The sequence below is a fragment of the Rhipicephalus microplus genome, chromosome 10, assembly GCF_043290135.1.
Source record: "Rhipicephalus microplus isolate Deutch F79 chromosome 10, USDA_Rmic, whole genome shotgun sequence".
In the NCBI taxonomy this organism is placed as follows: Eukaryota; Metazoa; Arthropoda; class Arachnida; order Ixodida; family Ixodidae; genus Rhipicephalus; species Rhipicephalus microplus.
This window is the reverse complement of record NC_134709.1, coordinates 25,532,860-25,557,061: the sequence shown is the minus strand read 5'-3', so window position 1 is coordinate 25,557,061 and position 24,202 is coordinate 25,532,860. Positions and strand designations below refer to the sequence as shown.

The 24,202-nt window shown below is 47.8% G+C and overlaps 3 protein-coding genes across 3 annotated transcripts in view; 2 read left to right on the top strand and 1 right to left on the bottom strand.

The window, feature by feature from the left end:
* The window catches only part of LOC119181357 (TBC1 domain family member 2B), a 199,220-nt gene that overhangs the window by 78,382 nt on the left and 96,636 nt on the right, over positions 1-24,202 (top strand). The window lies entirely within an intron of this gene.
* Positions 1-24,202, bottom strand: part of LOC142774649 (uncharacterized) — a 150,612-nt gene that overhangs the window by 36,133 nt on the left and 90,277 nt on the right. The window lies entirely within an intron of this gene.
* LOC119178140 (uncharacterized) lies at positions 21,696-23,691 on the top strand. Its single transcript, XM_037429304.2, has 3 exons — positions 21,696-22,225; positions 22,655-22,866; positions 23,263-23,691. The coding sequence occupies exons 1-3, from the start codon at positions 22,051-22,053 to the stop codon at positions 23,632-23,634; spliced, it is 759 nt and encodes a 252-aa protein (XP_037285201.1). The 5' UTR covers positions 21,696-22,050; the 3' UTR covers positions 23,635-23,691.

Here is a 24,202-nt window from a genome sequence, read left to right as displayed (position 1 = left end):
ACCCTGTCCGTGTTGGTTCGTGTATGAGAGATATCAACTCATATCAGTCGTGAATTATCTGCTACTTTGCTTTGCCGTGGAGTCGCAAGCCCGTTTTCCATTGTTTCGCTTGACTATCGTACGTAATTAACTGGTATATTTCAAACTCAATCAAATCAAAGTTTTTTTTTTTTGCATAGCGTTGTTACAGCGTGAAGGATATACAGAAGAGGGTCCGAAGGTCAGGGGACCGTACCGGGACCCTCTGTACAGAGTGATCAAATACAAACGGCAAAACAAGCACAAAATTTGAAAATAACTAAGTCATCCAAAACAAAACGAAAGAAGAACACACACACGGGTGGAAACGTTACGCAAAAAATACTTTAATAATAGGTGACACTAATAAAGTATTTCAATGCATACAACTGTTTTTTTATTCGTAATATGCTAGAATAAAGAAAAAAAGTTCATTCTGCTTGCGGAAACACGCAGCGAAAGCCACCATGAATAGTTACAATACACTTAAGGCAACGTTCTTATGTCATGAAACAGGAAAAGAAAGAAAAAGCGCTAAATGAGCCACCATTCGTACTAAGCCGCACGTCCGAAAATAAATAAAAAAGAAACATGCTTAGGGTTATGACGCGCGTTGACGAAGACACGGATCTTCTCACCCCCTCTCTCTCTCCTTGTGAAGTTTTCAGTGCGTTCGCCAGTAAGGTAAATGAAAAAAAAAGTGCTTTAGTGTGCGACAAATTCTTGCAACTCCACTCGCAGATTGCAACTCCACTCGCAGAGAGAGAGAATTCTTGCAACTCCACTCGCAGAGAGAGAGAGAGAGAGAGAGAGAGAGAGATTCCTTGTAATTGCACGCACGAAGCGCGCGTATAATCCCCGCGCGCCGGCCGCGTCCTCGGGCACTTTGACAAACTTTTCTTCCAAGGGTCCTTCGCCCGGAAGGGAGGAACTCGGCAGCACTCGCAACGCCTCCACGGTTTCCACGCATCTATACGGGGCCTTGTCCGTATCTATGGGGGCCACCTCGTTAATATTCAAGAGCTCACGTAGGCTTAGGTTTAGTACATATTTGTTGCGCAGGATATAGGGTAAACTGGAGATCATTGGTAGAGGATTGCAGTGGACTTACACCGGCTGAGAATGATGATGATGATGGCGTGAAAGTTATTGCGTTTACCGACGCCACGATAGGTGTCGCAAAACTCCAACCTTCGTGAAGTAGACTAAACCTCATATTTGTACCGCCTTGAATGTTAACGAGGCGTTCGCTTGAGGTGTGGTGGACGATGTATAGCGTACACAGGATGAATCGCGTTTCCAGATCGTGATTCGCGGCCTGGCCGGTGCGTTCAAAAATGTTATCGTTACACCGAAATCGTTATAAAGTTCGACTATGACGAACTAATCGACGTAAATTCTCGCTACAACGAAGCATTTCACTGCTCACAACTTCGCGTCCGTATCAGTGGTTTCATATTAATAATTGCTGGGGCTGACGTGATAATGAGGCATGACGCGTAGTGGGGCACTCAAGATTAATTTGATGATTGATTGATTGATTGATTGTGGGGTTTAACGTCAAGATTAATTTAGACCAACCGGGGCGTTAATAACTTGTACCTAAAATATAAGCACGACGGTTCTTTGAATTTCGCCCCCGTCCAGAGGCGGCCGCTGTGCACCGTGTGAAATCGAACCCGCGCCCTCGTGCTTTGCAAGCGCGACGCCTTACAAGGGTTATACCGCAGAGGATCGAGACGGTCAAAAAAATCACGCGTGCGACGCACGTCCCACGTAGCGCTTGACGGCCCGATCGATCGATTGATTGATATGTGGGGGCAAGAAAAACAAGAACAACAAAATGAAGCAAACACAAATATAGCTTATACATCTCGCATGCAACGATCCCAACGTGATTAAATGCTACAATGAATCGTTCCAGTCTGTTATGGTTGACTGCGATGTCGATCGGGCCGTCAAGCCCCGCCGCGGTGGTCTATAGTGGCTATGGGGGCAGCAGGAGGAGAAGGTAATGAACGTCTCTGCGCCGTACGGGCTTAGAAAAAATATGTAAAAAAAGGACACACCAAGTACAGGCTTTAGAAAGGAACCTTTTTTTCGAGGGGTCGTGAAAACCGGGAAAAAAAGAGGGAACAGAACTTAAGGGAAGTATAAGACGTTCCGTAACCACCATATGATTATAAGGGACGCCGTAGTGGAAAGCTCCGGAAATTTCGACCACCTGGGGTTCTTTAACGTGCACCCAAATCTCAGCACACGGGCCTACAACATTTCCGCCTCCATCGAAAATGCAGCCGCCGCAGCCGGGATTGGATCCCGCGACATGCGGGTCAGCAGCCGAGTACCTTAGCCACTATAGACCACCGCGGCGGGGCTTGACGGCCCGATCGACATCGCAGTCAACCATAACAGACTGGAACGATTCATTGTAGCATTTAATGCTACATTTGCATGCGAGATGCAAATTTGCATGCGAGATGTATAAGCTATATTTGTGTTTGCTTCATTTTGTTGTTCTTGTTTTTCTTGCCCCCACCTTGCTCGGACCTGTATAAGGTCTGCAGTATTGAATAAAGAAAGAAAGAAACTTGCAGCTGCGTGGAAACGCGGCAACACCGTTTAACCGTGACGTTTTTCGAAACGAAAGACCGGCACCGAACAGCAGACATCGAACGGGGGGGGGGGGGAGGCATCGAACGAATTCGTTGCCGCCAAACACAAGTCCGCGACATATATTGTGCGATTGCGCGCGCGTTTTGCCGTGCTTTGTCTTGCGTTGGTATATGCTACTACCCTGACCGTCCGAATAACAACTGTGCAGCACAAATAAGGTTAGGCCATAAGCGAGCATAAAAAAAAAAAGAAAGCCGTCGGGACGAAGAACAAGTGCGTATATAGTATGCGATTGAAAAGGCACGCGGGAGCAAACAGAACGAAGTCATTTCCCATGGGGAGAGATTCTTCTGCTCCTCCCCCCCCTCTCCTGTTTTTTTCTACTCCCTGCTCTTTCCATGTAGCGTCATCTCCTGGGGCACTTCTCTCGTTGACACGCTTGTCTCTTTGAAGCGTATAGATGCACGCGGAGGAGGGGGGGGGGGGGGGAGTGCAACGGAACAGTCTCCAGTGCAAGGCCAGTCTGATCTATGTTGGATGGTGAAGTTGACCCAGTGCCGCTGCTCACCCTTTTTCAATAAATAAATAAATAAATAAATAAATAAATAAATAAATAAATAAATAAATAAATAAATAAATGTACTGAATAAGATCAGCTCTGTTTCGAGAGGCAGGGGGCGCCACTGAAGATGTTCGAGAAGGTGCATAATTGCAAAAAACAAATAAAATAAATAAGAGGTTTACTTGTACAAAACGAGAAATTCTCTAACATCTAACTATATATATTTTTTCTAACCTGATTCTTGGCCAATCCCTCAGGGTATACGGGTGTACCTTTGCGTCTGCATTGCTGATGTGGCGTGATAGATTATACTGTTTATAGTAAGGAAGTTCTGCGCCGAAACGTGATTTCATAAAATAATCGCACGCGTTAAATTGAGAGGGCTAATGACGCGTCGTTTCATTGTGGTTATAGTAAAGATCCGCGCGTGTCTGCGGCTTCGTCTGGCCTTGTTCGCTTCTAATAGTGGGCCTGTGCCGAAGAGAATCGTTCCGATTCAGAACGGCGCGGCGATATCGAGTGTGGCGTAAAAGTCGTTCACGCGACTTCAAAGCGACGCGGTCAATAGGCTTCGCGCTGGAAACGCGAATTCGCGCGACAGATGTGAACAAGCACCTCCGTTGGTCGCAAATATTTATAGATCGCGGTACTGCGCGAGAGAGAAAAAAAAAAGTAAAGGTATGGCAGAAATAACCCGGAATTTCAGCCATAACTCGGCATACGTACAGCGTGGCCTCGAGCTTGTATAGTTATATACAAGCGCAGACGATACTAGCAAAAATGGTTTATTTCTGATACCAGCACTGGTCTTCCTCAAAATTGTTTAAAAAAATCGGGAACGCACGCAAATATTTTTCGGGGTTCACCCACTCTTTGTGTATGTATTTACTTGCGTGTGTGTATGTGTGCGTGTGTGTACATGCAAAAGCGAAAAAAGCCGCCCGCATCTTCCCACAGGGGGAGCTCGAGTAAATGCACCGTGAAAGGGGAGGGTATCGCACGAATGTTGCGTAATCGGTGAGACGGTAATGCTTATGTTGGGCTGTGTCCCACTATTGGTGGAAGGTCTACTGTTGCTTCCATCGCATCTGCTTGAGTCAAGCAAAGCGTCAAGTCGAGCGAAAGCCAAGTAAAGACGCCTTGGACTGAATTCCGAATGCGCGATCCAAGGCCAGTGAATGGTTGTCGCAGCGCGAGCAGTGTTTTGTTTTTTATGTACTAGCAGACGCTGCCTGCGTCGGCCTTGCGAGGCGAGAGAAGGGGGAGGGATGCGACAGTGGGCACGAGACGCGAGCATGCGCAGTGGGGGGTGTGTACGGCGCCGCCGACGCCGAATCCACGACATGGTGCGACTAAGAAATATTACGCATTTAAAAATTTTCCGGTGGTGGTTGTTCGGGTGGTGTTGTTCAGCGGTGGTCTATTCTCGGTAATGATAATGATCATCGCCTCGCCGATTTATACCGTTAAAGATGTCGTCCATATAAAAACCACGGGGTGTGGTTATACTTTAGTGTTTCACATAGAACGCTCAGTGCGTCTGTGTTGGGGGCGGTGGTCTATCCTCGGTAATGATGGTGATCATCGTCTCGCCGGTTTATACCGTTAAAGATGTCGTCCATATAAAAACCACGGGGTGTGGTTACACTTTAGTGTTTCACAAGGAACACTCAGTGCGTCTGTGTTGGGAGTGGTGGTCTATCCTCGGTAATGATGGTGATCATCGCCTCGCCGGTTTATACGGTTAAAGATGTCGTCCATACAAAAACCACAGGGTGTGCTTGTACTTTAGTGTTTCACAAAGAACGCTCAGTGCGTCTGTGTTGGGAGCGGTGGTCTATCCTCGGTAATGATGGTGATCATCGCCTCGCCGGTTTATACCGTTAAAGATGTCCATATAAAAACCACATGGTGTGGTTGTACTTAGCCAGCATACGTGTTCAAATACGTATGCAGGCAAAGTACAAGACAACTGTGCGATAGCATGCGGAAACATCGGCGTCGCAACGCGCAGGTTTACTATATACGCACGTGAATTCAGTAATGGAAGTGCTGCTCCGATTGCTCCAAAAGAAGAATGCTGCTACACGCTGCTTCAAACAGTAATTGCGAGTAATTGCTCCAAAGCTGCTCCAAAATGAGACTTAGAGAATGAGAATGAGCTTTTACTGTTGGACTCACTCATAAGTCTTAAAGAAACTGAAAATAATTTGCGTACTATCATCCCACCGTGCTTATATAGTGTACAGCGTTTTGGCTCTGATCTCATCTGTGCGACAAGAGCTGGCGTATTAAACATATAGCTCCATTGGCTGTTTATTTTTTTCCTCACCTAAACATGCATGCTCTATAGTGTGGCTAAACGTGAAAATGAGCAGGATTGCTTTTACCTTATACTGATTATCCGCTGGTTATTTGACAACAGTTATATAGGACTGTGGTTACTTGTAAAACGTCGTACTCAGTTTTTTTTTCGGTTTGATTTAATTTCTGCCACAAACGCTGGTATTTTAAATTGTAGCTCATTTCAGAGCACATTTTTGATAACCTCCCATTGTTTTCTAAATCAAATTTACAATAATTGTATCGTAGCTCATTTCACAGCACATTTTGACAAGCTGCCTTTGTTTTCTACATGAAATTTACAATGATTGTTGTCCGTTAAATAGATTTCACAATATATATTGATCTATACGAGATGCTTCGACAATGCTCTGAAGTCCAATTAATAAATGGCAAATTTAACATCTAATCCTAAAACAGCAATAGCCGCTCTAAACTAGCTTTTTTTTATGCTCCGAAAACACTTATGGCTGCTCTGATTGATATGTGGGGTTTAACGTCCCAAAACCACCATATGATTATGAGAGACGTCGTAGTGGAGGGCTCCGGAAATTTGGACCTCCTGGGTTTCTTTAACGTGCAACCCAAATCTGAGCACACGGGCGTACAACATTTACGCCTCCATCGGAAATGCAGCCGCCGCAGCCGGGATTCGATCCCGCGACCTGCGGGTAAGTATCCGAGTACTTTAGCCACTAGACCACCGCGGCGGGGCATGACTGCTCTGAAGCAGTACTTTTCCTGCTCCGAAGTATGCTCCAAAAAGTACAAAGTCGCTTCCATCACTGCGAATGCATGCATTCACGTTCTTTACTAAAGTAGAGCCGCACGGGGTGGGGGGCAAAAGCGAGGACTGTAACGAAGCGGAGGCGTAGTATAACTCTAGATTAACCGGCAAACGAAAGAACACGTGGCGCTGTAGAAAGTATACGGAAAGCGTGCAAGAAGAGCGCTGTCAGTAAGTACCGTCGAGAACGCACGCGCCGAATGAGATGAGATTGTCGGTGCGCTCCCGACGCATGTTTTACGCAGTTCATCCGCGCACTAACACACTCCTGTCCTTTATGAGCGCGGTGGCGATCAGCCTTTATGGGCGGCCCTGCTGCAACGTCGACTAAGGGGGCCCGTCGCAGCCATTACCGTCAGAGTGGCGGGAGCAGCATGAAAATGCACGGGTCCTTAGCAACGGAGCAATCAAGCACACAGGCAGGCAAGCAAAGCACCGTTGCACATGCCCCGTTCCGTGTTGCTGCAAAAAAGCGAGTGGTAGCGTGAAAACAAAGAGTCTTCAGCGAAGAACGGCCGAACAAGACGATGCTGAAGAATAGTAAGGGGGAAGGGAGAAGGGACTTTTTGAAAAGGCTAAATGGGAAGAGAAATTGACGCGCGGTAATCTCGTGGCTTTTCTTCGGCTTCCTTCGTGACCGCATCGTTTTTACTTCGTTCATGTTTTTTTTCTCTTCTAGGTGTTTAATCTCTTCCCTCATTGTCCATTGCTTCTCGTCCTTAGCGTTGCTTAACGGACGCAGCTCAAAGGGGTCGCGCAAAGCTCGGGAACAGAGAGAGAGAGTGAAAAGAGGCTACACGCGCGAACAATGCACGCAAGTAGCGAACTACCGAAGACAAGATAGGAAAGAGAGAAAGAATCGAGCGAGTTTGCTGGGGTGACCCCGATAGAAAAAGTACGCCGCTTCCCCGGTGCTGTAAGCGTGCGCGGCGCGCCGTCGCAAACGTCGTCGCCGTGTGTGTCCGCGGCAACCACACTGGCGGGCAGGGAGCCAGGTTCCCTGAGCAGCAGCGCGCGAGTGACCAGTTTTCCCCCGACGGAGAGTCCCTATAATGAGCGCGCCGGCCGGGATTCTGGGGGAGGGAAAGGTAAAAGAAGGTCGCGCACTTTCTTATACGGAAACAGGAGAGAGGGATGGGGAGAGGTGGTTCCCGCGCTATCTGGAATGGAGATGGACTCGCGAGGCCAATCGACGAACGGGAGGCCTTGGCGACGATTTCGGCAAGGAAGAGGATTGCGGAGTGCTCGGTCTTTTTTTAGGGAGAACGGGAAATTGGGGAAGTGGAAAGAGCAGAAGGGACGGCCGTCGCGGATCAAAAGGTGTAACCGTACTGACCGAAAGAAAAAGCATGCGCTGGAGAGAGAGGATGTGGGGCGACCTACAGTGGTTTCAGGGAGCACCTCTGTTTAGGGATGGTGGGGTATTGTTTCGGTGTACTAGTGTCGCGGGATGGAAAGAAAAAAAAGGGGGGGCACAGCAGGAGGAGAAGGTAACGAACGTCTCTGCGCCGTACGGGCTTAGAAAAAAATGTAAAAGAGGACACACCAAGTACAGGCTTTAGAAATGAACTTTTTTTTTCGAGGGGTCGTGAAAACCGGGAAAAGAAGAGGGAACAGAACTTGTAAGCTCAGGGAAACGGTGCAGAGGTGGTGTAGCGCAGTGTCGTTCGTATCGAGCGGCCGGCAGTGAATGAAGAGGGCACGGGACGCGCGGGAAAGTTTCAAGTCCCCTTTCAGTCCTTCCTTCTCAGCCTCGCATTTCCCTATTTCTTCGAAATGGGGAAGCTCCGCACTCCAGCGTATACGCAAAAAAAAAGCTATTGGAGAAAATTGGTCAAGGGACCGATGTGACGCCCACGGTTCGTTCGGTGGCCCGGAGTTGCGGCTCCATCGGGCTAAAGGTCTAGTGGCTCGAAATTTTCGTTGCTGCTGCTGCCGGCGTTAAGCCGATGGCGGAAAGCCTTGCAAACGAGATGTAGGGAAAGCAGGCCGGGGAATAACGTTAAGGTCCCGGAATCGGAAATTAGGGAACCTGCGGCGCTCTGGTGGTTAGGAAAATACGGTCCTTGTCGGCCGCGGCGTCTCTCTCTCTCTCTCTCTCTGTGTGTGTGTGTGTGTGTGTGTGTGTGTGTATGTATGTGCGTGTGTATGTGCGTGTGTATGTGCGTGTGTATGTGCGTGTGTATGTGCGTGTGTATGTGCGTGTGTGCGTGCGTGTGTGTGTGCGTGCGTGTGTGCGTGCGTGTGTGTGCGCGTGCGCGCGTGCTTGCTTACTCTCCGCACACTGCGCTGTTCCAATATTGTATCGGCGAAGGCGATGCAAATCTCGGCTTGACCTCGTTTAAGCCCAAGTCCCGTGGGACTTGATCAGCTGGAGGGACAGACCTTATCGTTCTAAATTGATTGATCGATATGTGGGGTTTAACGTCCCAAAACCACCATATGATTATGAGAGACGCCGTAGTGGAGGGCTCCGGAAATTTCGACCACCTGGGGTTCTGCACCCAAATCTGAGCACACGGGCCTACAACACTTCCGCCTCCATCGGAAATGCAGCCGCCGCAGCCGGAATTCGAACCCGCGACCTGCGGGTGAGCAGCCGAGTGCCTTGGCCACTTGACCACCGCGGCGGGGCTATCGTTCTAAATAGAAGCGCGATCTGCATGTTTTATTCGAATTTTTCTCGCGACACGAAACGCGTGAAATGGAACGTGAAATGATAAGACAGGTCGATAAAATAACAGCAACGGCTGACCACCGACAAGCCCAAGTTTGCGAAAGCATCAGTAATCTGAAAACGGCACGTTACTAATACGAATGTGACCGGCGCACCACAGAGCGCCGAATTTTAGCAGACGTCCATCGTGAACTTATTTACAGCGCAACACCTTATATATATATATATACAGCGCAACACCAGAAAACACAGACAGGCAAGGAGCAAAAAAGAAAGAAAAGACGGCGCTCCTCCTTCCCTCTCCTGTGTTTTCTGGTGTTGCGCTGTAAATAAATTCACGATGGATCCTGACCAACTGGCCCAACTTGCAGTCTTTTTCGAGACGTGCTGATATTTGACGCGTACGACGCCGCCGCAGCCGCCAGAATTTGTGATTAGTCACGTGCTTCGCCTACAAGATTCGCCTTTAAGAGTTGATAGCGATATTCTGCTTGCGTATACTTCAAACAATGGGTGTATGAAATCTTTTCGATCTTGCTATGCACCCACTGCGTGTTCTTTAGGGTGCAGTATTGTGTGACTTTTGTAGTGGGCGACTGGCTTTTCAAACTATAAAGTCGTCGTGAAAATCCCATTTTTTGACGCCCGATGGTAATGTACGCTTGTAGCACGCATTATAACGCCAATGTTTCGCCTTGTAATGTGAAGCGTGCATACAGAACGCGTCTGTTTTTGCAAAGCACGAAAGTTCGTTGCACTGCATTTCCAAACAGAGGAAGTTATTTTCGCATATTCGCAAGCACATGCCCGACTTCTGATGAAGTATGTTGTGTGTACTTTACTAGTGATAATTTCATTCATTAAAGAAAAAAAAGGATGCGTGGCTAAGTGGTAGAACACCCGCTTACTACACAAACAACCCGAAATCGATCCTCACTGAGACACACAATTTTAAGTTTTTTTTTAATTTGCATCTTTTTCGATTTTTCGGTTACGCAAAGATGTCTTATTTTCGGTCACGTTAATATGATTTTTCGCCCACAACCAACGCCGAAGGCGCCGGAATTTCGGCGAAGCGAGCTCTTTAACGCCATCGCGGTGAAAGTCTGTTTAGAAAGCGGTCTTGACGCAAGAAGAAGCAGTTCAGTAATGACCACAACTACTTGAGCGCAAACTTACATTGGTGACGTAGGAAGTCCTGCACTGGATATACACGTATATGCAAATTTACACATACCTTACGTGAATACGCTACACGCACGACGAATGGTTAAATTTCACTTCGAAGGTATCTTTTTTTAAAATTATTCATGGGGAGCAACGCAAGAGGATCGAGGGTTGCATTTTAGGGAAACTGCAGCTCTCGGAAGCTACAGACGCACACGAACGTATATGGTACGTTCTACCGTTGCGTTCGCGACTGCCTTGACTCGAGCTTACTTAACGCACCAACTGCGTGGAACAGTTTTTCTTTTTTTTTGAATGGCTGAGACACGCGATCGTTTGCCACACGCGAGGTACATTTACTGCGACTACCGTTATTTTTCTTGTGCAAGACGCCTTGCCGCAGCGCTATACTGCTGCTGTTACCACTACTCTACGGTTCTTTATGTGCTCCGCTGGAACGTGATGTTGTTAGGCGCGGTGACAGAAAATTGTGCGGCCTATGTGTGTGTGTGTGTGTGTGTGAGAGAGAGCTAGTCCTTGTGGGAAGCGATGACAGTTAGATAGGAGTGCAAACAACAACAACTACAACTAAAGATGCCGAGACGACGTATAATGTCGAGCATGGTCGCGGATGGGGACCCACCCCAAGGCCGCTGCCATTAAGGTTGCCATGGCGACGAGTCTCTTCCCGAGATGGAAGAGGTCGCGCGCCAGACAGGACGCCTACTTTTGGGAAGAGCCGATCAGAAAAACGAAAAAAAAAAGGAAGTCGTACCCGTAGGGACTCGAGAAAAAGATTGGTGCGTGAAAAAAAAAAGAAGAATGTCGGCGAGAATCGTAAGTGTGTTGGAACATCAAAAAACAAAACAAAACAAAAATGAAGAAGGAGACGCGGGAGCAAAGTAGATAATGGTGTGAAGGAAAATGACATGTAGGCCAGGTGTATCGATACACTAAACGAAAGAGTGCTAAAGGGGGAAAAGAAAAAACAAGCTTCGGAAAACGAATCAGTTGCAGACTTTGATCGATTTGCGATCTCCCTCGACGAGCGTCGAGAAAGAGCGCGGCGTTTTGGCAAGGCTTGGACTGAATTGGGGGATATCTTGTCAGGCTTTCGTTTTTTTTCTTTATTTACGCATATAAGTCAATCTGTATGCGCAGAAGAGTCGGGATAAGTAAGCAACCGACGTTTGTGCGTGCAACGCCGTTTTCGTGCGCGCTTTTGTGTACGCGATACGTCGCCAGGTGGCGCGTACTGCTCTCCGGAAACGCGTTGCGGGTGTCACTATGACATGCATTTTTTTTCTTGTTTTTTTTTGCTGCCTTTGAACCGCGTTTATAAATAAGCGCGTTCTTTCAGGGGTGAACATCGGCATGCTGAGCGCATTGAAAATTCGTCTTTCAGGTGTCGACCCGTAATTTTTCCAGTAAGATGACGATAGTTATAGCGCGAGAACAAAACAACGACACAGAGACAAGAATGAGACGAAGGACGCGTGTCCTTCGTGTCCTTGTTTCTTTGTCGTCGTTTTGTTCTCGCGCTATAACTATCGTCATGCCATACCAACTAGCCCAAGCTGCCACAATTTTCAGTGGGCTTTTCGAAAAGGGCACGCATTGAAAGAGATGCCGATTTATTGTTCGATTGATTGATTGATTATCGGTTTATCACAGCACACGCGATCGGGGACGAGATGAACCACGCCGTTCATGGATGGTGCTCGAGGTATAGCGCATCCAGGACGGGACAGAGAAGAAGACACAGAACACCTACACGGCGCTAAATTTCAACAATCAGCTGGAACCTTTCAACTAATCAGCTGGAACCTTAGTCGACTACAGTTCATGGATGGCTTGAGGCAGTGGGTTAAACGTCGCGGTGGTTTAATTGCTGTGTCTAACGTTGCTCGACTGCTAAGCCGAAGGTCTGGCGATTTGATCCCGGCCGTATTTGGACGGAGGCAAAAATTTTAGAGGCCCGGGAATTTCGACCATCCGGGGCGGGGTTCTTTAAGCTGCACGTAAATCTATGGACACGCGGACCTCGACGATTTTCGCCCCTCCATCACAAATGCAGCCGCGATTCTATCCCGCTACCTTCGGTTCAGCGATCGAGCTCTAGAGTCAGCCGGCCAGCACGGCAGGTTAGCGCTATAGAGCTGGCCTCTCTAGTAGCTTTTGTAGGCAACTCCGCTGTAACTCGAGAGATCGGTAATAATCAACGTCACTAGGGGGGGGGGGGGCTTGTACGGTATGCTAAACTCGCGCCGTCTCCTCTATACCCCCCTTCCACCCTGCACGCTCAACTTCACAGCCTGCTTCACCGCGGCGTCAGTTCGCAGTCATCGATCGCCACAAAAACACACACGTACGTACGTGGCACGCCGCGGTCGCTCTCCCTCGGATGCAGTAAGGGCGGCCGCGGTAATATAGCCTTAGCGTATTCGCAAGATTTATCGCACGGCCCCATCTGTCCAGGCGTGGCGCGTATATACACCGGGGCCGGTTTTAATGCGAGCGCCGATGCCTTTCGGCCGAGCGGCCGTGAATCAATCGGCCTAATTAACAGCAGCCCAGCGCGCGCGGCGTTCGATTAATCCGACCTAACCCTTTATGCCGCATAGCTACCCCCAACGCAGCACCGCGCTTCCCGTTTCTCGAGGGAGGTCAACTGATCCGGAATAACGCGTGGTCGGCGGGAGCGTATGCAATAAAGGTTGTGACATTAATACGGATTAATGGAGCTCGTACAGGCGAGGGGGGGGGCGGGGTTGATCCATTAATTGCCATAGTGCACGCGGCCAATAGCGAGAAAGTTCGGCGTGTTTGTGCACTCACACCCAAGTGTTAAGCGAAGTCAAACGTGTCAGCGGGCGGGCGCATGCGACTGACCTGAACGCATGCACGAACGACCTGGACGCTTGAATGGACCTGAACGCGCGGAGCATCAGACGTCCCCGTGAGCAGACGGACACAAAGAATAGACGGCAGACGAGCGGAGAGACGGCGAAACGCATGGAGTCAGGTGAACGCGCATGCGAATGCAGTAATAGATGAACGCGCAGAGACAGACTGAACGCGCAGACTAACGCAGGGAGACAGACGAAAGAACGCAGAAGCTTACGGTGGCGTCGGTGCACGGATGCAAGCGGTTCGTGTATAATTCCTGGCTGCACGATAACTTATGCACGGTGTTTCCGTTGATCCATAATACATCGCACGTATGCAATACTCGCAACGCATAGTCTCGTATATGGTATACGCCTTCGCCGGAAAACAAACAAACAATTGACGTGGTCCAACGTAGCAAAAGCAAAGGTCTGATAACGAGGAACAATACACCTTCCGCGGGAATAAATCGACCTGCAGCTGTATCAGTACCGTGGTGCTCGGCTGTTAAATTAGTATGTCGGTCACTTTTGTGAGCCTTTGATTACCACACGAATGCGCTGACTAATCACTCTCGCTAAGTCATATATCGAAAGAAGCTTCACGTACGTTTAACTCAAACGCGCTTATACTATTAAGCATGCGTAAAAAAACAAACCGGTCACTCCCAAACATGTGTTTACCGTTTACCGTCCACACACCACTGCCTCCGAGCGTTGCTCACCATGCTAGAGCAGACAAAACCGTGCCGCGTGGGGCGGACAACATGCAATATTGACCGAGAGCCGTGACATGTCGTAAACAACACGTCGTTTCTTTATGTACGCGTCGCGGCTCACCTACATCAGGTAGTTGCACACCTGTCACCCTGCCGCCCGCGAGGAAGGGCGTCCCTACGTATTTTCGTGCATGCGTTACACACGAAGCACATGATGCCCCGCGCCGCGGCGCTCTTTCGTAATGACGCAACGCCCTCCCGCGGAGGCACGATGCATATTGAAGCTGGGCGCGCGCGGTCGAAGGGAATTACACGATTCGCGTGTCCCTGTCCTCGGAAAAACCGTGCAGCGTTGCGGAACGCTAGCGGATGTTTTTGCCCACCGACTGGATGGCAGGAAATAACTCGGAGGTGCGAGCTGACATGCCCGCCAGCTGTATAAGGGATGATGAGTATTCGCTGTCGATGTCCCAATACGTCACGCCTCCGCGCGATATTCTTGGCAGGACCGTTGCGTCACGTCTGTAAGGGTTGACTGGGCTCAGTTAGCGTCTGTTGTGAACTGTTGCACTCAATATACAAGACAGAAGTGGTGTTGTGAACTATACTAGCGTGACAATAAAACAATATTAAAAAAAAATTACGCAAATTCTGGTTTGCTGCAAAGGTGGCTTTCCCGCAATGCTTCACAGCTATGCAACAAAGCTAGCTTCGCGAAAATACGCGGCTATCATCTTCAGAAAGTCAATGAGAATGCGGGTTGTACGCGAGAAAATACATGTATAATCACGTCGAGCATGAGTGTATCGTGCGGTACCCCTTTTTTGGGGGGACAATTTAATTACAGGAAAAAGTAAAGGCGAGGAAGGCTTGATACCTTCTTCGTGCGGTCCTCTTTCCCACGCTCTGTAGGTTGATATCCAGGAAATAGCCTATACCTACTGACACCGGACATAACCACACCGAACAGAGGTTAGCGCTCCGTGTTCGGTGCCCTTTTTTTCACACGTTTTGAAGCTGTGATTTCAAGTAACATCAAGGTGACGTATTGGGCCAATTTGTATTGCGCGATTAAAGTGACGCGCTGCAGTCACTGGGGCATGGGAAAGTTCGAGAGGACGTTCGTAAGGAAGTGTACAAGACAAGCTTGTCAGAAAAGGCAGACTAGCCTGAACAACACAAGCGTGTCTTGTCCACTTCGTATAACGTGTGTCCTAACTTTCTCATGTCTCAATAACTGTAGCGCGGCATTTTAATCAAGCTTGCAAGTATTTCGTTAAATTAGGACGCTACTCGTACATCGTCGGTAGCAGAGCACGGTATTAAGTAGGTCCCATTGCAGTCGTCTACTTTGGTACCCTGGCCTGTATATGTTACTCCCTGTAACATCCTTTTATGACATGATAATAAACTGATTAATTGATTGAATGATAGGCGGAGCCGCGCAGTCTTCCAGGGAGTAACGGGGGTAGGCTGCCCTGGGTCACGCCCTTTTTTTGCCTCGAAGCGAGCCACTTGTTGTGGGATTCGGCTTTGGTGAAACACGCTCCGCAGAATGATATACCGCCGTACGCGTTGATTTTATTACGCCGGACATTAAACCGAGGAACCGGACCGGGCGGGCGGGCGCGGCGCTCCTAATTGGAATTAATATCTTCGAGCTCTTTTCCCGCTCGCACCCAAAACTGTTCGAACACGCCGTGGGCACGAGTTTCGAAATTGAGACTACCTGGACACTGAGTACGCGAACGTATGATATATATGTCCTGCCGGTCGGAACAACCTTACAACTCGACCGCAAGCGATACCTTATTATTTGAACAATTAACTTGGTGGAAGCGGTAAAAGCGCTACAGTGCGTACGCCCTTTAAAGATAAGTCGTGAAAGAAGAAAGGTCAGAATAATTAACGACTAATTCATCATCATCATCCTGACTACGTCCACTGCAGGACAAAGGCCTCCCCCATGTTCCGCCAGTTAACTCGGTCCTGTACTTGCATGCTGCTGCCAATTTACACCCACAAACTTCTTAATCTCATCTGCCCACCTAACCTTCTGTCTCCCCCTAACCCGCTTGCCTTCTCTGGAAATCCAGTCTGTTTTCCTCAATCACCAGCGGTTGTCCTGTCTACGCGCTACATGCCCGGCCCATGTCCATTTTCTCCTCTTGATTTCAACTGTGATATCCTTAACCCCCGTTTGTTCCCTAATCCACTCTGCTGTCTTCTTGTCTCTTAAGGTTACACCTACCATTTTTCTTTCCATTGCTCGCTGCGTCGTCCTCAGGACTTACAAAGAGGGTTCAGCTTAAATTGAGGACGACGCGGTGAACGACTAATTACACTCCAGTGAAATTACTTATCGCACTTTATTATTGCTCTGGGCAGTCAGTCCGCCTCACTCTCATGCACTGTTGCTGCACGTTTTTAACTTATCAGCTGGAATGCCCCTTTTTGAGTGGTAGATAATAAAAATCAAGGAATGGAATGGAAGTGCAAAGTTCATTGTATCGGATATTATAGACCACTGAGTCTTTATTATCATGATTATTATTTTATTATTATTAATATTTTATTATTATTAGGGTTATTATTATTGCCGAATGTAAGAATTTGGCACGTGTCGATCGTAACGAGAAAAAGAGATAAAAGAAAATAGTGCAATAAAACTGTGCACCAACCAGTCAGGACAGGCCTGGCTAATAAACGAAATCAGCACCGCCGTTTCGCAGAGCGAAGTGATCAGTACTTTCGTTGTAAGCCACGCCAACCTCGAGGAATAACCCGAGGCTCGCATGCTTCGGGGTGGACAGGCCATTGCAGTCTGTTAAAACGCCAACTATAAGTATTCCTCGCGTACAACTCGATACGCCTGCTCTATTGTTCTTCTCTTTCGCTACTTCAAGCCAGGAACGGTCAACAAACTGCGCTACCGCACACGCACTGCGCTAAAGGGGGCGCAATCGTGCGACAAAAAAAAAAAAAAAACACGGGGCGTCGCGTTGTGGCAAGCGAGGAGGCCTCGTTGGTGGCCGTGTTTATATACGGCGAGCTGCGAAGTGACCCATTACTCGCAGTAATTGCCACCTCGCGTCGCAGTCGCGTTTGTGCGTGTGTGTGGCGGCGTGAGGGCATCAACGTGTGCACGACCATGTCCCTTTCAGAACCAGAGGGCGCGCACGATGCGGGGTGAACTTATCGCTACGAGCCATTGAGCAGACGCCTAGCGATTCCGATGGCCCGTCGTTTGATTCGTTCGCGCCGGCGAGCCAGCGTCGGAGAGGAGGAAAATGAAAGCCTTAACGATGTCACGCCGGGGACGTGATACACCGCCACGTGTGTAAACAGTTCGGAAGTCTGGCGCGGTACACCTTATTGTAACAGAAAGGACTGCTGAACCCTCCAGAACAATAGGCTTCGATAGAGGAACGCGCCAAGCCACCGAGCAGACGGCAAAGACTGCTCCGGAAAGTGTATAAGGGGTGTCGCATTTTGGAAGGCGTGTGGGATGTACGAATGGAAGAGTTGCGTCACCTTGGCCGGAAAACTTTGCAGTAGCAGCGTTTCCTTGTTTTTGTTTTTTTAAGGGGGCGAGGCATATGAGGAAAATAGAGCAAGGTCGGTTCCCTAAGAGAACCGTTCCCGACAAAGCAAGACACCCATGGCACGGGTATAGGGTGTCGTATAGGGTATCGTATAGGGTATCGTATAGGGTGTTGGTTATAGACGCGGACAGCACCATTAAGGGTGTGCAAACTGGTTTATTGCGCGCGCGCACAGAGGCGAGAATAATCGTAAAAAAAAGAATAATTTCAGAAAACACCCGTTCTTTTATTTTTTTTTATTTTCTTTCTTTAAACGAGCGTATGTGAACATGTAATGGAACATGATGGAATTCCGTGTGTAGCGGTTGTACTCGACAATTAAACGGCAACACGCCTTTTCCGTAACAGATGCTTAACTAGTCACATCGGCCATGGATCCGGATGTTCTCGCAGAAATTTTTCGTAAAACATTAAAGCGAAAATATAGCTTTCCTCACCTCTTCTAATCAACGCCGGGGCACGTAATCCGATTCCCCCCGGGCTCGAATTTTCGCGCGGCGCTCCGCGTTTCGGCTGATGACCATATTCGGAAGAATTAAAAAAGTAAATAATAATAGCTCGGAAAGACGTACGACCTTGTGCGAAATTATAACGTGTCCAGTTACCTCCGCCGTTTCGCGAGAGCAGTGTGTGGGCTCAGTTCGCCGAATTTTCGAAAACGGCAACCGAAATCGCGAGTACATGTAGTAAAAATCTAGTTTATATAGTTATCTGGCACCCACTCATCTTCTCTGGCAAGGAAGGCACGTGTCGCTACCCTCACCCATTCCCTGGCGCGTTTTCTCGTTCTCTGACGTCATATTTCTCGTTGCTCATACAGTTACGACGCGTTCTTCGCCGTATAGCAAGCACGCAGAGCGCTTAGAAATAGTCTACGAGCGAAATACTATAAAATGTTGGCTCAGTAAGAGCTCCAAAAAAAGACGTTATAGGACACTGCGGCACCCGAACTTTCACTGCTGCAGCCTGCGTTCAAATAAACTTCAATGATGATGAAAAAAAAAATCCACTCAGTCACTTACAGATTTGTTTAAGGCGACTCGAAGGGGAAAAAACACCTCTTTTCCTTATCAGTCGACCGTATTGCAGAATTTAGTGAATATTTCATTTGCAGATCTCACAAATCGAAGAAATTACGTATCGAGGGCAGTTCCTCTTGAAAAGCCAGTAGGTGGGTCTTGTAAAAAAACATTGGATGAATGTTTCGTTAAAATAAAAATAAAGAAATAAAAAAGACACGCCAGTGATATTATAACCACGATATGACGATGCTTGGGTCAAAAACATTCGAAAGACAAACAGGACTGATACGAGGAGTGGGCGGTGGTCTATTGAAAAGTCCATGCTTATCGCGGCAGAGTACATAGATGTTGCTATACTAGTATATGCACACACACTCCTTAACTGCAGCAGAGAACGGACAGTCGAAAAGTTCACCTGCATTCATTCCCAACATTGATACGATTAGCGGAATGAGAGAACAGCGAAGTCGGACATGGGGGGAATTATCTCATTACGAGACATGCTCACTGGCTCGCTATGTACAGGAGCGCGACGGGTAGCGTATAGTATTTTTGTTACCGCGCTTATCTCTCGCCAAGCTAATTAAAGCCGGAAAGAAAAACGAGATACGGCGCGCGCGCGCGGTGGAAATCAAGTAATTAGGAAAAGAGCCGCCCGCCTCCCAGAAAATGGTATGCAAATAAAGAGTTCCCGCAGATGAACCGAGCGACAAAGCGAGGAAGGTTAGCTGTTAAGGCCGAAACGCACACCAGAGAGAGGTATAAGTAGGTAGGTCAGAAAGGAGCAAGTATGTGTTTATATATATCCATGTTCGTTGTACTACAACGCCTACGCGCTATCTAGTGTGTTTCGATAATTGACCCATTCACGGCACAGCGAAAATGCATAAGCAGGAAGCTGGTGGCTCCGGGAGTATAGGGCGAACCTAAGCGCAATGAACGCGGCTGTTAAAGTTCGCTGAAACTGAGTGAAATGTCGTTCGTTCTAAAGCTCTTCTCCGCGTGTGCCGTGTGCGTTTGTGGTGCGCGCGCATGCGCGTTGCGTTGTTTTTCTCAACGCAACGCAATGAGAGGAACCGGCTGTGTAACAGAGTTCACGGTTATAGTAGTCCGTCGAGAGAGGAAAAAAAGTGAAGTAGCCGTCAATATTTCAGGCAGTACCTAAATAGGCGACGCCCTCAGTATAAACTGTCGTATCTAAGACATATGGCGCCGCTTCTTGGGGTGTTAAGTCGACACGTTTCCTTTTATTGAGATGAAAACGTTTCAATAGGTGAATACGATGCTTCGCAACCTTATTAGTTTACATGTATATGTGCCTATACCGCAACATTGTTCGCTTAGTTGTTACGGATGCAAACCACAAGTGTGAACAGCCCAACATGGCGGCACTGAGGACACCTCCGTAATAGTTAGTCTATTGACTAACCTCAGCTTCCTGTGCAACGCCCCCCCCCCCCCCAAACGTGGAAATGGCCCGCAGAATTCTAGTTACTACAAGTAGTGATATATATATATATATATATATATATATATATATATATATATATATAAACACCGGAACTACCTTCCTTCCGTCCTTGTTACAGAACTCGAGCTTTCGTCGGGAATGTGGCGTCGAATTAAGGGCTGTTTCTCGCTTTCTTTGGTGGTCGCATATGGTGGTTTTGGGACGTTAAACCCCACATATCAATCAATCAATCAATCAATCAATCAATCAATCAATCAATCAATCAATCAATCAATCAATCAATCAATCAATCGCTTTCTTTTACTTTCGGCGTTTCTCGCGCGATGAGAGTAACTAAGGCGCTGCGTAAAAGAAGCCAGGCTGACGTGTGGGTGTTCGCGGTCACGCCGAGGCACTATGCGCACAACTAAGGGGGCACATTGGGCCACTTCCGTCAGGTGCTCGGTAATGAAGGGCTCCTTATACGTGAATAAAGATAAGAGTCCCTGGCTCGTTTGCCATATACTCTTTCGGGAGCGCCGATGCCGCTTGAATGCGATAATGGCGGCCAGGCAGTCTGATTCAGAGGCCACTAAGCACGCTGCTGATTAGAGCGTGTGGGGCACTTTACTGTAGCCTGGATCAGGGCCAGATTCGCGAAGCGTGTCAGCGGTGGTAGCGAGCAATTGAGTAAAGAACTCATTCACACCTGCGTCTATCACTGGTGGCGAGGTCGTTTGCGATGGCGACCAAGGCGACCGACGTTCCTGCAGTTGCGTGCAGCTTACGTTCATCGTCAAACTGAATTCACGTCTGCTCATTTATATAGATTTATAGTTTTGTTTATTTATTAATACTGCAGACCCATACGCTGGCCCATGGTTGAGGGGCAATACAATAACCTAATCACAAACACAATGTAACAACATCAAACGCAAAGTAGACACTGCACGAAAATGATGCAACTTATAGCCATATACTGCATAAGACGGAATGCTCACTTTGGCATAATAAGATGAAATTGCACCGTGATGAAGAACTCCGTGCCATTGCAGAGGCGTGAGTTTGTGACACGCTAAATGCAATATAAAAAAAAAAACGCGCAGGTGAAATCACAGTATAGCATTATAAAAATAAAGCGCCCTCCAAACATTAGCAAGGTAAAAAAAAAGTACAGAATGTCATGTTTACATTGTATGTCATTTATGTTGTTACACGTGTCCAACAAACAGCCAACAGAAAAGTTTAGAAATATGAAAGCATGGTAGTACGTACGGGCGGTGCGGATTAAAAATTGATACAACTTGCGCGTAAACATAGCGAAAATATTACAATATTATCGGTTACAATATTATCGCTTTCGATCAGGCGTCTCAGTGAAGTGTCGCGGGTGAGGATGGAAATGCCATAGACGGGACATCCTCCCCCCCCCCCCCCTCCCGCGGCTTGCTCGATTTGTTTATACGATAACTTACGATAACACGCTATAGCATCCGATACCCCATGGGGGTCACTGGACTGGGAAAACGCGCAGGCGCACTCGGTCTGTACTCGTGCCCTCTCAGAGTCGCAATTTGCATAATTTGCGACCCCGCCGGGACGTGCCACGCACGGAGCGTGCAATTATAAGCTCCACAACTTTTTCTTTTTTTCATTTTACGTATACACTACATCGTGGCGCGCTGCGCTGCGTCCGTGAAAACGAGCTGGACGTGCGTTGACATGCAGCGTACACTAAATGACGCTACGTAGAGTATATAAACGAAAGCTTGTCGCCTTCGTCATCGGGAGGGAGGAAGACCGTTGAAGAATGTCGCTTGATTTAATGGCCGCGCTCTTTAGCGTGTATCCACACGACGGACCAAATCCGTCTTTTCCGCGGCGGACGGCGCGTCACGTGACCCCACGTCACGGATTTCCGCCATCCGTGCCGCGTCCGCGGACGTCGCGGACGGAAAATGCCACGCTCTTTTTCGCAAACGGATTCCCGCGGAAAAACACGACAAATTTAGCGGAGGACGCCAATACTAGTGTGGCAACAAGCGCTTATTTTTCTGTTTCTCGTGTGGTTTCGTAAATTTAGCCGACGAAGTTATAAGGGTCTGGCAACAGGCACGTTTTTTTTTTCTGCTCGTCTTGTTTGGGTTTTTGCGTGGGAAGTACGTTCGACGCACACTACCGCAAACAACTCCAACTATGAACTTGAGCGACGACGCAACTTTTTTTCTGCTGCGCCTTGTTGAGCAGTTCCCCGCATTGTGGGATATGACACTCGCCGAGTACGCGGACACAACAGTGAAGGAGAGTATATGGGAACGCATAGCGAAGGAAATGAACGAGGAGTGGCCTGCGTACGGGCCGTACGATGCCAGTAAGTACCATTTATATTTACTCTCTATGTTTTGCGTTATTATATGGGTGGGTTTCGTGATAATAACCTTCTGGAATGTACCTGTTATGCATGACGTGGGGCACATTGGTGTCTACAAGTGACGGCCGTGGTCAGCGCATTCCCAAGCATGCTACCGTGCCGGAGGCAGGGCTGCTCAATAAAAATGCATTTTAATCAAGGAATCGGCGCGAAATTCAAGAACAGTGTTAATGGCGACGAGTCCGCCAAACGTTGCTTGTGATGCGTAAGCTTGCGGTAAAACTGAAAACATTCACTGCAGTATTCGTTAGAGCACCAGCCACGTTTTTTCAGCATAATGTGTTGTGATGGTGATTGACCGAAACTGCATGGTGTAAATCGTACTTATAATCACCCCCCCCCCTCTGTTTTGTTCTTTTTTTTTTACAGAAGCCCTTCGGCGCTTCTTTGACAATAAGAGACGCACATACCGGTTGGAGAAGAAGAAAGTAGAATCCACAAAGAGTGGAATGCCAAGCTCGGACGTTTATAAAGGTCGCTGGCGCTTTTATAATTCACTCAGGTTTTTGGATGCTTCAAAAGTGACCTGTTGGCGTTCTGTGAGCACTGATGCATGCCAAGCTGCGGCGGAGACCATGAAGGTAAACTGCCCTTGTTTTTCGTATTTGTGATGAAGCCTTCTTGTGCCGCGTAAATTTTTACAATATGTATTTTTTATTACTTAGCACTTTCTTATACAGCCTTACAACCTTTTCAATGCTTGAACACACACCAAAATAATTCTACATTAAGATTAGTTGCTTGGTGTGCTGAATTATTCAAACGTCGTTTCTATATTTAAATTAGATATGACCAAAAATTGTTGACACTGAAGTTTGAATCTTGCGCTCTAATTACGCCAAATCACGAATAATGTACCATTGCTTTTACGTGGTTGTAATACAGATTGTAATCGGAATAGATACGCAGATGTGTGTCTGCAAAGCGTTACATTTTGGAATTGCGAGAGACTTTGTGCGCCATTTTGTGTCTTGCAGGTACGACCAGACATTGATGATCCTTCACAAACCTCAGACGATGCAGCTGCAGCGACTGACGACCAAAACATTACCGTGGACGACCCAATTGCGGGCAAGGCACTCTCTGCAATGTCCCGCCAAGGAACACAGAAGAAAAGGCGCCGATCTCCCCATCGTTTAGATGAAATATTGGCCCAACGGCAAACTGTGTTGGAAAAAATAGCTGCAAGCGTAGGCCAACCAGCGAGTACCACACAGCAGGAAGATGATATCGACTATTTTGGTAAAGTTGTTGCTGCACACATGCGCGAGGTTCCGAAGGATAAGCTGATCCCATGCCAGAAGGCTATCTTAAGCGCACTTGAAATCTACATCAACAAAAGCGAGTAAGAAAGCTCAACAGATCTCATTTAATATTGCCAGTTAATAAATCGTTGCTTACCTCCAGCATTGTTGTCAGTGTGAATGAAACTCAGTTTTAAGTAAATATCCGTAATTTGAAATGCCATTCATATGACAGCGTATACAAGATCTCGCCCTTCAACTAAACAAACCGCATTTTATTTTTCAACAACTTTATTTTATGACAACGCATGTGCATCTTGCACTATCTTTGCGTAATCTTATGGCCTTCTGTATACATCGGCCTCCAAGTGGGCTGACGTACGCTGCCATGACACAGCACCCCTGCCATTCAAAAATTCGCATAGGCTGTCACGTACGGCGGAGCCAACAGCACTTACTCGTCCGCGAGAATAAGGCTGTGTAGAGAACAGAGTTGCAGTAGGCGTTGTGTCGGCACACGAGTCAGCTGCGTTCAATTCATTGGCGAGGAAGTTGTGCAATACGCATGCTGCATTCACCATTGATGTCACCCGTTTTGGCTCAGCGTCAATCACGGTGTGCAGAAATCTAAACCTATTCGCAAGTATTCCAAAGGTGCTCTCAACTACACGCC